The 13,572-nt window shown below is 34.4% G+C and overlaps 1 protein-coding gene across 10 annotated transcripts in view; it reads right to left on the bottom strand.

Moving 5' to 3' along the window:
* Positions 1–13,572, bottom strand: part of CEP170 (centrosomal protein 170) — a 95,672-nt gene that overhangs the window by 39,419 nt on the left and 42,681 nt on the right. For all 10 annotated transcript variants that reach the window (XM_032102660.1, XM_032102655.1, XM_032102657.1 and 7 more), the window contains exons 8-9: positions 10,522–10,998; positions 7,211–7,854 (exon numbers count right to left, since the gene is read on the bottom strand). In XM_032102660.1, the coding sequence (XP_031958551.1) occupies positions 7,211–7,854; positions 10,522–10,998 (1,121 nt within the window). The remainder of the gene's footprint in view (positions 1–7,210; positions 7,855–10,521; positions 10,999–13,572) is intronic.

The raw sequence follows: 13,572 nt of genomic DNA, 5'->3' as shown, positions 1-13,572 counted from the left end.
CTCAGTTTTATAGCAGATTATGTATATTAGAATGGGAAGATCTGAGAATCCTATCTAGTTTTAAAATTTTTAGTTTACAAAGTTTCCCCAGTAATCTTATTGCTGAAGTCTTAATGAAAAGGATATGCAGTAATTACCAATAATATAAATAAAATTAACAGAAAATCAACAAATAGGTAGTAAGAATTCTAGTCACAATTCCTGTTCATTAATTATGGTATTTGAAAAGTAAAATTATTTCAATAATTCTTTTTCTATTCTTTCAGCTCCTAACAACAGTCAAGGACATAATCTAGAAACATACTTGAAAAAGATCATGAGTTGAATGCTATTAATTTCAGTGTAGGCAATCTGTATAAAAGGAACAGAACAAAACCCAATGACAAGAAAGACAAAAGGGAATTCCAAGATGAACAGTTAAAAAAAATAAAATCAAAGCAGAGCAAGGGTAAGGGACAAGGGGCTACACTGTACAGTGCATTAAAGAAGGATCATGGCAAAATAAACAAGGAACAAATGATTTCATTTGAAATAAGGTATTTGTCATTGTAAAGTGATGGGAATATAAATATAATAGCAATTATGTTTCATAACCTTTTAGGGCAAAGGAAGATGATGAGTATATTTGATTGTCACAGGAGTCAAAAGTAGATTTCAGAAACTGAGCTATGAACTGGTAAGAGTCAGAGCAGCAAAAAACCAAATTAAATAAAAAAAAGGGAAGGAGTATGATTTTGGAAATACAAGCAGGATTTCAGGATTTGAGCACAGTTTGGGTGTACTAAGAAAGAAGAAATTGTAAATAAACCACACTCAGAGGATGATTGATTGATTGATTGATTGATGGCAAGAGAGGATTCCAGAGAGCAAGGAAATGGAAGAAGCTTCAGATCATCTCGGCAATGCTGCATTTAGTGTTCAGACTGAGCTCCTGACAGTTTTTCCACAGAAGGTAGTTCAGGCATTCATAATACACAGTAAATTGGTCATTTAAAGTCAGTTAAGGATCACAGAGAAAAGACAAAAAGCAAACATTTTTTCCCACCTTTCAGACAACGAGATAAGAGTGCAATGCCTCACTTCACTTTGTGTTTAGCTACTGCATGAACTGTGTTTAACCAAGCTGCTTCTGAGGACTTTCCTTTTAATAGTTTTTGCTTGTTCTTGGCAGTTATCCTGGCCATCCCAGGCAAACAGACTGTGTTCTGTGCAGGGCATATCTCATGAATAGCCATGGAGTTTCACAGAAGCTGTTTACGTCATTTTAACTCTATATTGAAGTTACAGACTCAGATGCAAGATGCTCTGGTATAAGAAAAGCCACATAAGCAAATGAAAAGGATCAACGTGCCAAGTCTAAGAGCTTCCTCTTACCAGACACCAGTTACATATTTACATGCACACGTATTTTGTCCCTGTTTGCTACTGTGAAGAATTAATTTTCTTTAGGATTCCAAAATAAAAAGGAAGCAATAAGTTTAGAGGCTGTAGAACTCTTTTCCTCATAAGAAGAAAAGATTATAAACGTCCTCTGAACTCTTGACAAAATTTATAAGCTCAGATGATTGGATAGGCTTCGACTGGTCTACTGCTTTTTCAGCACTGTATTCATAAAGTAGTCATTCTGCAAACAAGACACTCTGTGGGACTCAAGGCGTTGCTCCCAAAGAAACTGCTGAAGCAATGGTAAAAGCAATTAAACCCAGAGAGTGTGAAAAGACAGGAGACCTGAAAGCAATTTTCTGAAAATAGATATATCTATCTTGGTTCCTTAAAATGTCCTTCATTGAGACATACTGAGATTTTTTTGTCACCTAACTTACTCCCTGCCCGTTGATTCTTTTCAGGTAGCTTTTCCACTTAAAATACGGAAAAAATTGCCAACAGGAGTTCCATAACATGTATGTTAACTCCATAACAAGGGGAATTATAACAATAACCATCTGCAAGATAATTGATAAATTAAAAAGAGAGAAGACAAGATTTGGTATACAAACTTTATGAACACTTAAAGCAACAACAATAAATCACTCAAAAGTAAACACTCCTTGAAAAACACATTAGCCATTATTATAATGTGGTATGAATAGGTACACCCTGTGAGCAAAAAGAATAAGGAGATTCCATTTTATAATAATCGTCTTTCAGAATAGATTCCCATTCATACCCATACTCAAAAAAAGTCAAACCAAACTGAAATAAGTATCATGATGAACAGGAAGACCTAGAAAATAAAATTGGAAAATGCACTGTCTACAGCTCACACCAACAGTTTTTCCTCTGTAATTACTATTCCAAAGTTTTAAAGACGAAAGAAGAATCTCTCTCACGATTGTGTCAACAGAATAAGATTTTATGTAAATTCATTGCACAATAGATACTCGAATAAAATCCAAGGTGATAGTCTGCACATTAAAACCAAGATCTTTACTATTAGGGCCTGTCTATCTACATACAAAGACTTTAAGACATCGAGAATAAGGAGTTTGCATTGAAAACAAAATCATTACATGGTCACAGTAAGTCTTTTGAAGATGGCAGAAGGATGGATGGAGGTTTGATTTTGATACATTTTTTCAAGTCTTCTGTTTGGGAATCAATATGAATCAGTTGAATTTCTGATCTAAATTTACTTTGCTGATGAAAAAATCAATTATCTATCAGGAAATTTACATGAAAATAACATAAATCAAGTAAAAAATTTGGGGACCGAAGAAAATTTTAAGCCAAATGTTTCCATGTGCATATGAACTGCTGTAACATTCCAGATTTCCTGGTTAGCTGATGGGACTTGAAACATTCATATAGCCTCAATTCTATCCCTTCCTTTCCCTTCCTTTCCCTTCCCTTCCCACACATGCATAGAAGAGCTTACATCTGCTATAGTAAGTTCTACAAAGTATTTCCATTTTTAAATACCCTAAAATGAAACTGGCTGAAGAAGACAATAAAAAACTCTACGCAAAACAAACAAAGAGCCCTCAAGAACTTGCAAAAAAATCATTGAGTTGCTTTTTATTTACTGCAATAGCCTCAAAGTATTTAATATTCCAAACACATGCAGAATTATTTGCACATTCATTTATTAATATTTATTACTGGCAGTACTTTGCTTTATTGAAAAAGGGAAGTCATTAGCATGATAATTTGGTCTCTTTATATCAACAAAAAAAGGAAGATGAACTGCAGAAGCATCATTTTAAATTCTTTCATCCACTGACAGACTTACCTTTTCTGCGGCATATGAAGATTTTTTAATGCGATATGACTGCTGAGAACAACTTTCTTCTAATAAATTTGATTTATTTAAAAAATGTAAAATGGAAAGAAAATTTACAGCTCAGAGATAAAAAGAAAGCAATTGCTAAGAGGTAACAGAAGAAAGCACTGAACCCATCTAAAGAGCAGGAAGGCTGGATGTAAAGGAAAAACAAATCCTACAACTGTGCCCGATTTACTAGTGTACTTTATATGGTAAAAGTAACACTGAAAACATGTTCTAAATTAAATCAAGATCCTGAATTTGTTTTATTTTATACAATAAGACCATTATTCTGTTAGAAAGAGTTGTGGCTTTCTGATGCTATTTGAGTAGAGGATATTTTATGCCACACGTGTTCAAGGTGGGCTTTGTGGTATGTAAGAGCAGATTGCTCTCTTAACACACATTGATGAAATTGGTGTCAATGACAATTTTAAAAAGAGCTCTATAAGTATAAAAAGATATATCCATAATCTATTTTTTCCTCCTGTTATTAATATATTTATTTTCTAAACCTTAGCCTACTAACCAATTCATACTTCTCTATGAATTTAAGTGACATTTGAACACCTGCATGCAGAAATATCATTGGCTAATGAAAGGACTTTTAGGAAGCAACATTTAGTTATTTTTCAAGTATTCTCTATTCATAAAGAACATCAAGACACAACCATAAATTCCTACTTGCATCTTCTTTGAATGTTTACAACTGAAAATTATCTGCATATGTACTCTATTTTTTCATCTTAAAATAAAATATTTTTAAAAAAAAAATTCAAAATGCAAGTTTGAAAGCTGTATAAGACACAAGCCATAATGTGTTTGAAACCTTTCATTTTAGGTAAGTAGCAGACATTCACCCCAAGACAGGAATGACTGCAGATATATGATTACACCTCTCTGTTAGGGAAAAGAATCAAAATTAAAAAGCTTTTCTCTGTTACTTATGAAATGTCTTCCTCTTTCTTTCTAATAATGCATTTTTCTCACATTCTTTTCTCAAAAGTCAGGCTTTAAAATGGTTGAGAAATAAAGGTTCTGTCATTTGCTATTCTACTCCTTTTCTGTTGAAGTGACAATACTTTTTTCTTAGAGGCTGAAAGAGCACCAGAGGAAGAATTGGATCCTTAGCAATCTAAATGAAATGAAGATGCTGAATAAGCAGGGCAGAATAGTTTCTAGATTTTTAAAATCATTTCACACAACCATCTACTTTTCTTGAAACTATTTCCTAGAATCTTTAGTAAAAGGCTACATTAAGCAAAAATAGTACTTTTGAAGGAACTAATAAAGCTCGACATTAAGATTTTTACTCCCCCTTCTTTCAAATTACATAGATAGATGGGTGTTTTCCTTTTTGTTTTCTGAGAATTTTAACTTTGATTTCTTGCATGTTTCTCTTGGATTCTTAACTCAAAGAAACATTAATAATCCCACCTTGATTTTTTAAAAGTTACTACTACTCTTGCATTTGTGGTTTGCTCTTATGTTCCTTTCCAGGGAAAAGAGAAGAAGTAAGGCTAAGGCAAAGAATGAGTCACACTTGGAAGTAATCTTTGGATATTTTGGTCATTCTCACCATTTTCTCCAATAAAAGGGAAAAAATACTCAAATCCAGAAGTACTTTATTCCCCTGAAAATTCTTCAGATAAACCACACACAAATTTTAGCACCATTCTAATATAAATTGCTACTGACAAGACTGCATTGTTTGTGCAAATGTTTTACAAAGTGATCCTTGCTATTTGTAGTGCATTTTCATCCCAATCCTATCAAATTAAACTCTTGAATTATCAAACTTTTGACCCAAGAGACACCCTTAAATGAGACTCAATTGAGCAGACATGGTAACTACTCAGAAAAAGGACTGACTTGCCAACAATGAAAGAGTGGTTATACTGAAATAACTGATAAAATGTAAACCAATAATTCTCTTAAATCCTCAACAAAGAAGCACAGGAGTCAACAGGCTAACAAAAGTCCTTGTCTTATACCTCACTTAACCCCCTTTGGCAAAGTAAGATTATCCAAAGCACTAGCAATTTAAAATAGGAGGGAAGCAAAGCTGAGCTCAGCTGGAGGACGAAATTTTGGCTTCCATTTGGTTTAGTTTCTTTGTTGGCTGTTCTTCTGCACTTCATAAAAATAGTATCATACTGCTTTCACATTACCAAATCAAATAAGAACTGCATAGCAGGGCTCTTTGAACTGGGTGTAAAATACAGTGTTCATAAGATTTCAACACAGATGCTAAGTGAAATGATACAGAAGACCTTGAAGAAAAAACATCTCTGCTTTACTTCACAGTAAATCTTTAATACCTAGTGGTGACACCTTATAAGTTAGCAGTAAGGGAAATTTATGATACTCAAAAGCTTTTACATAACACTAAGATTATTAAGCAATAATTTACTATCTTCCTTAAGGCTTCCATTCACTTCCTGCTCCTGAATCTCTCCTGTAACAGGAGAGATTTGTTTCAAACAAAAAACTGACTTCAGATAATCTGAACGGGTACTGAAGGCCACCAAAAATTTGCAATTTTATTAACATCCTCAGGCACATGGTGTGATTCGGCATATGGCCAGGAGTTTGACTCAATGATCCTAATGGGTCCCTTCCAGCTCAGCATACTCCCTGACCATAAATATTAGTCAGTAGTAACATTTTTATCAAGTACATAAATATTAGTCAGTATTAACATTTTTATCAAGTACATAAATTGTCTATTTTCAAATGTTATTACTTTTTGTGGTTTCCAAATAAGCCCTGTTGAACAGCTATACTTAGCTAAAGCTTGACTTAAAAATTTTCTGATGCAATTTAGTTGAAGATTTATAATTTAAGAATAAAATGCAGAAATTTGTAGTTCTTTAATATTCACTTGCTTCATTTCGAATGCTTTTGTTTCTCAGTTGTTTTTATGAATATTGGCTCAAAGAAGTAAAAAATCTCCTTTTCAGAATCCATAAGAGGCAAAACTATTATCTTTATTACTTTATTGAAAGCGCTACCCTTTACTTTAATCCCTGTCCCCAAATGCTCCACAAATACCTTTTTAAAAGAAAACCTATAATAAAATGTCCCATATCCCCACTACTTCAGAATTTTTTTAGACATGCAAATGAATGCTTAGATAATTCTAAAACAAGTAAGTGATGAATGTTCTGTTAAATTAGCAAATCCCTAGCCTAGAATTGGATTGCAGGCATTCTACCACAGTAGATTATCTAGGAAAACACAACAAAACCAGAAAAAAATCCATTTCAAGAGTTATGTTAAGCCAAATGATTGAACATAGCTTCTGCTACCCATATTTTCCTGTTGAATCCAAAGAACAGTTATTTAACACAGTTTTTAAACTGCAAATACAATTTGTATTGTTATTTATATTTCTATTGTTACCAATAAGTAAACTAGGAAATTTACATTGTTATCATATAAATACTTCTGGAAAATTAAAGCATTTTTATACTTACTCTTTATAACTGACACTGAAATTTAAGCTACTGTTACTGAATATACTTTTTTAATAAGTATAGAAAACATTTACAATCTATAGCTATATGATCATTTGGATGGAACCAATTTATATCCTGAAAACTAGAGAGACAATAGGCTTTTAAGAACAATTGAGTATTTCCACAGGGACACAAACCACCCTCATAAAAATTAAATTATTTTTGGTGCCTAGTATTTTTAGAGTACTGAAATCTTTTGAAAACACATTAAAACTACCAAACTTTAAGAGAAGAGCTGTATGAAACAGGAATAACGTTTAGCCAAATGTCTGCTGCGGCTCCTAGGACATTCCATATTTCACCATTATAGACTGGTTTAGAAACTTGTGTCATTGCAGCAGCTTTAATAAGCAGAACTGAAGTGGTAGACTGCTGCCCACACATCACATAACACTTGTAACATCAGTATACATTTTAGGTTTCTCACCTTGTCAATCATTTTGCGGGCTTCCATTTCTTCAGAATTGGGATTTTCCAACTCAATAGTGTAAGTACCTTTGTCACTCTGGTCATCCTCATTGTCCTTTTCAGTAGCAGCAGAAATTTGTTGGCTCTTCAACTTTTTGTCCATCTCCTGGTTATGATTAGGCCTATGGCCAAGGCTTCCTGAACTCCTTAACAATGCAGTTTGTAAGGCAGGTAATGCAGCAGAGGGTTCTTCTGATTTCTGTTTTAGAAGTTTGGCATGAACACCATGTACTGCTCTGTGATGTGATGAGCTAGCTTGCACAGGTGAAGGGACTTTCTCTCCTGATGCAGGTTTCACTCTTTCAGCTCGTGCATGAGAGGTTGGAGATGGAGATTCTGGGCACAGAGCTCCTACATTCTGAGAGAAAGAGTAAGAACGTCTCTTGCGAGGATGGTCTTCATCAAAAAACTCAATCATAAAGGCAGTCTGACTAAAACCAGCTTGCTCTTGCTGCTTTTCTGTGGAATGGACTTTCTGGTGTGTCTTTTTCAGCTCTGTATGATGATGCCTTAAGTGTTCTTCAAGTGCTGCCCGTTTACTGTAATGCCGGTGTGCACCAATATTCTCTGAATCACTTTGTGTGCCATCATCATGTTTATTCCCTACAGGCAAAGCAAAATAATATACAGCACAGTGAAACAAAGAAAGACCTCAACATAACATATACAAAAAAATGCAAGCAGCGAACTAGGAAGGAAATGATTTCAAACTGGATTTCTGTTTAGACTCCAACAGCTTACAGTACCTGGCTCTGCAAATTTGGTACAGTTCCTGGAAATGCCATCAACTTGCTACAAGTCAAACAATGAAACATTTTAGAAGCTGATCAGTAACAGCAGTGCATTTGAAGTATCCTTTCCCCAATATTCTCATCTGTGAAATCAGTGACATACAAAAGCCAGTATTTTACCAGCTGTACTATAGTATGTTTTTGAATTATATCAATTTTGTTACAGAGCCAGTTGATTACAAATGACTACTGACACATTCCAGGCAGGGTTAAGAGGAAAAAGAAAACCTTAATAAAGTCCTTCAGACAGTGGAAAGAGAGCCCCAGTTCATATTGCTGGATTCCTCCCACATTTACAACAGTTTATCATGAGAAATGTCTACTTAAAATTGGATTGAATTCTTTATTACTCTTTCCAAGAAGAACAATGAGTTTTTCCATAATTCACTCCACTCAGCATCTGATGTGTGCATGTAAAATGGTTGTTATTACTTATTCATTCCACAAACTACTCTGAGATCTATGAATAAGGATTACATATTTCATAAATCATACACTACAAATGTACTTTGCAATGATACCTGAAAATGCACGGAAGGCTGGATACCTACACATAGTAAGTGCATTTAACACAGACCAACCTCCTGTACAATGAAAGTGTCAATGCTCCTAAGTTTTAGTTCAGTACCTGGGAAGGAACAGTTTCACCCTCTCTGAACTCTTTTGGATCAAGTTTTACTCATATTTTTATATATACATATATATGTATATATATAAATATGAGTAAAACTTGATCCAAAAGAGTTAAAAGAGTTCATATATATAAAAATAAATAAATATATGTGCATAATATAATTTCTGTGTTTTTGATTCTCCAGAGGATAGACTTTTTTAACATTTTCTCATTTAAATTGTTAGGATATGCAGTTACTATTCAGTTAAATAGTAACTACGTATTAGCTAATCTTACTTATCAGACTAACACCACTGAAAATACAGCTGAAATCCCAACTTACATTCCTGTTTTCTATTTATTAGAATCGTGCCTACAAAAATGATGTGATGATTCATATACTTCCAAATAATATTAAAGCAGTATCAACACCACAATGAAAGTCATATAATTTTAGCAGTGGGACTTCAGTACAGAATATTATATGAAAAAGCTGAGGAGAAAAAAAACCCAATAAGCTTTGATTTTTAAAAAAAAAATCGGTCTTTCAAAGCACCTAGGTATATTTGCTATCTAAAAATACAACTACTGAATGAGAATACAAACAGCCCATAGGATATTACAAAATGCAGATATTTATTACGGCCATATGCGTCCCATAACTTACACCTCTTTCAGATGAAAATTAATCAGACTTTGAGGAGTTTCTGCCAGGAAGAGGCTTATAAGCAAAGCCCCTTCTATTTATCAAAGTGTCATGGCTAGTATGTTAAAGAACATTCATGAATCCAATACATTTACATGAAGGCCAAAGAATGTGATTTACAACGGAAGAAATAATATACTATTATCTTTATGCTAGCACATTAATCTAATTCTGCTTCCAGAATTTTATTTTTAGCTTAATTTGAAAGAGCCAGCCTTAGAAAGCAGACTTTTCATCAATAAGGCAAAGAATGTTGTACCCAGTCCCAGCTGGTTTAAGAACTAGACATGATAATGTTGCAGAGCCAAGGAAAACAAGAATTGTACAGTTAACCTGCTGAAATTAAAAACAGAAAATAAGAGAGACTTAAAAAGTTCATCAGAAGTTTTCATTCTGAAAGTCTGAATGGTACTGGAATCTTCTTCTGAACATCAAGACTACCTGCTTCTCTAGTCTGTTAAGTGACACTCAAGAGAAAGTACGCTTGTCATGTGTAACATTTAATTTCATTTGAAATGTCACTGTCTGCAATAAATGAACATGTATGATCACCTGGAACTCCATTCAACAGCAGCACTCATATAAATACAATATTCCATAAGCTGAGTATAAAACTTGAAGCTCTTGCTTTATTTCTGATTCCCGACTCAAACTTGACTCTACCAAACATGATCCACCTAAGCAGAATGACTATATGATGTATTCTTTGCCATAAATGATTTTCTTATAACACATAAATATTCACAGCACTGCCATTGAAAGAGTTGCTAAAAGTGTAAATTGAACTTCAGAGCTTTGATTCTAAAAAGCAATTCAGCTTTTTAAAGTAATTCATGAGAAAAAGTGAGATATATAGAATTTAACTAAGGTTTGGGTTTTCTCCTTTTCGTTTTCAAGATCAATGTTTAAATATCTGATGTTTTCAGCCATCCTAGAACATATCCAATTAGCATATTGATTGTAAGATGATTCAGCATTTGGTTTCTTATGCTCTTTGTAAGACTTTATTCAGCAAAAAAATTTCCCAACCCAGATCCTTGCACACATGTGGAGTATCTGTGATTTCATCTGAGCTCCGCAAGGGCTCAGGGATCCTCTGACTGCATGCTGGTGAGGAATTGCTGCTTTCAGAATAAGCACAGCTGGAATTATTCACTTACCTTTCAGTCTCTTCAAGTACACTGGAACGTCGCTCTTAATACTTTTGGAATCCTCCTCTGTTGGTTCCCACACCATTCTCGGAGGATTGTTCTGTGCAAGCCAATCTGCTACTTTGCTCTCCGCGGCCATCATCACCGTCTGAAGCCCCGGCAGGTCCTGACCACTGGATGAAGAAGGCTTTTTCGACTTATGACGCTGCTCTGACGTGAATTTTGTCACATGATCTTTGATCTTTACTTTTCCTGGAGAGTTGTCATCAAATTCAATGGTGAAAGAAGCGTGCCCAGAAGCTGCTGTGTGGGAGCTTTGGGTATCTTTTGTGGGAATTTCATGAATAGTGCTCTCTGCTACCTGTGAAGCTTGCTGGCATTCTTTAGTAGGGATTTCAAAATAACTGGGCTCCCTACAGAAAGGATAAAGTTCTTCATTTGCAGATGCAGACTGCTCCTCAGATTGCTTGGCATCTGTGCTGCATCCTGTTAGGAAAAATAAAAAAAAACAGATTTCACAATACTTGGGAACTTCAGGCTCCTCAAGAAGTTTCTGAACTCCTATAAAGGCCACTTGAGTAATTTCTGGAATAAACAGTAAGACTGTGGAGTAGATTGAGCACCATAGTTCTGGAAAAATAATTCCAGAATTACATACCAAAAGTATTCATGAAAAGGCAGTTTGAATTTTGGCTGTGAAAAGTGCAAAGTGGCAAAAAGATCACTCAGAATTTGTCAAAGTGCAAGCAAAATATTTTTAGAAGATTTAAAGGTCAGATGAGTTATCTGAACATGGAAAACAGGTAAATCACAACAGAGAAATTGTTGAGCTGATCATTATTGCAATTCCATTCTACTGGAGAAAACAGCAAATCAAGGTGCTCCCAAAATAAGTGCTAATGATCTTCCATCTCCTGCAGTAGATAGAAAGCATAATTTTGTTTGGCCTAATTCTTCAGAAAAATAATTCACACATTAATGCAAGATAAACATTAATTCTGGCTTGGAAAGTTGAACACTGCTAAGCACTGGAAAACGTTGTGGAATTCAAACCCTTTATGTTTCTACAAAAGATAAAACCAAAGAATGAAGCTAAATTTTACTGTCATGTCCTCTTATTTTACTTGTTGCCATAGTTTGTAGATGAACAGAAAAAGGAACAATAGCTGGAAGCATGCAGAATGTTAGCAAGCCATACTCTCACTGGCTAATAAAAGCAGAAAGTAGAAAAAGCACAGGGTAGTAATTCCAAGTTCCACCGTGTAGCCTTTAAATGAAGGCTAAAGCTTCCTGTGGTTGCAGCAAAGCTACCAATGTGCTTTTAAGAAACAAACCTTCTGACTGCATTCCATGAACTACTACATCAGCCAAAATACCTGGTACAGAGATGTGCTAAAAGCAACGAAAGTTTGAGACATTAGCAGCAATGGCACGTTGGATTCCAGCAAAAGAATTCAGAATAGTTGCTAAGCGATTTATCATGGACCACATTAAGATGTTTAAGAAATCATTTCAGGTTGCCAAGCAAAGAAATAAGCCTGCAACTAATTGATTTTGGGTGAAAAAAGCTACACTACATCAGCTGAGAAAGTTAATATTTGTGTATTAACCTATTATGCAATAAGACAGCAATAGAAACATTTATACTGAAGTCAGGAATTTAAAGGGTAAAGGATGCAGGATGGAATAATGTACCTATGCTGTTCCTCAGAAACGCATACTTCTTGTGAGGATTTATGAAAAGGTTAAAAATTAAAAGAAAAAAAGGATGGTAGTGTGATACAGAGAAATAAACTATTTAAGGGAAAGAATAATAGCTAGAAGAGTAAAAAAAAAAGTGTTATTGAATGAAAACAAGACCAGTACACATTCTTTATTATTGCAATGTTTGGATATCCATTGGATAAAATAACTCCAATGCAGGTAACAAAGCAGTTTTAATTTTTTTTTTTCTACCAGTAGCTGTTAAAACACAAAACATGTTCAGAATTCAGACAGGTTTTTCTACTGTGCTGTTGGATTCTAAGAATCCCCTAGCTATTGCTTTTCACTGCACCATCAGCTGCCTCATGTCTGTGGGGTTGTTTTCAGGCACTACAACAGCACCTCACTACCTCCCTCCCTGGGAAACAGAATGCCTTTTTAATACCCTTCCTGAAAACACTTACTCAGCAGACACACAATACAGAATTAATCGATTTTACTGATGCAAAGGTTATTAAAAAAACTTCTCTGTTCATATAGAGAATGTAAGAAATAAACAAAAATCACAGTTTGCAGCTCCTAGACTTTAGGTAAACCACCATCACGCTCCATTTGTTTCATGTAGCTAACAAGCACGAATGGATCAAGCTGTAGTAGGATCAAACCTAGAGCCTGAATCCTTACAATATGAAACAGTTACCAAAAAGGAGAGTAACCCACCACACAGCCAATTCATAGACAACTTCTTTTTCCCCCACATGGATCTACTCAAAACTTCAAGTCAACGATATCATGCAATTCCTGTAGCCAATAATTAAGCCAGATAGAGTGTTCAATGCTCCTTCAAAAAAGATAACTGGCTAATAATCTGTTTTGAGAATTATTTCTACTTTGGGGCAAGGCAGGAGCAACCTGCTGGCCACACAAGACATAGTATTTTTCCGTAATTATACAATAGTTGGTTTATTACCATCTCTTGAAAATAGTAAGACTGTAGGCAAACTGCATCAGATGTACGGCAGTGAGAGGATCTCTCACACTGATTTGTCAGCGTTGATGAAGGACTTCATAAAAAAATTTCTGTGTGAAACTTGTCTGCACCAAATTTAACATTTCAAATCAACTGTTTATACTATAATAATATGGACAGTATTTGATTCCAATATTTTTGATTAAACAGATACCAGTATATAGTTTGAATCTAAATTAAGACAGAGTTTATTCAAATGAAGCAAGAAACTGAACTACAACTAAGTTGTAAATTTTATTAAACTGGAAAAATTTTTAACAATTATATAAAAAAAAATACCTGAAGTATTAAATTTAATTACTTAAAAATCCTATTTTCAGTCAGAA

Source organism: Corvus moneduloides, chromosome 3, assembly GCF_009650955.1.
Source record: "Corvus moneduloides isolate bCorMon1 chromosome 3, bCorMon1.pri, whole genome shotgun sequence".
In the NCBI taxonomy this organism is placed as follows: Eukaryota; Metazoa; Chordata; class Aves; order Passeriformes; family Corvidae; genus Corvus; species Corvus moneduloides.
The sequence above is the reverse complement of the archived record's forward strand: the minus strand, read 5'-3'. Positions and strand labels throughout refer to the sequence as shown.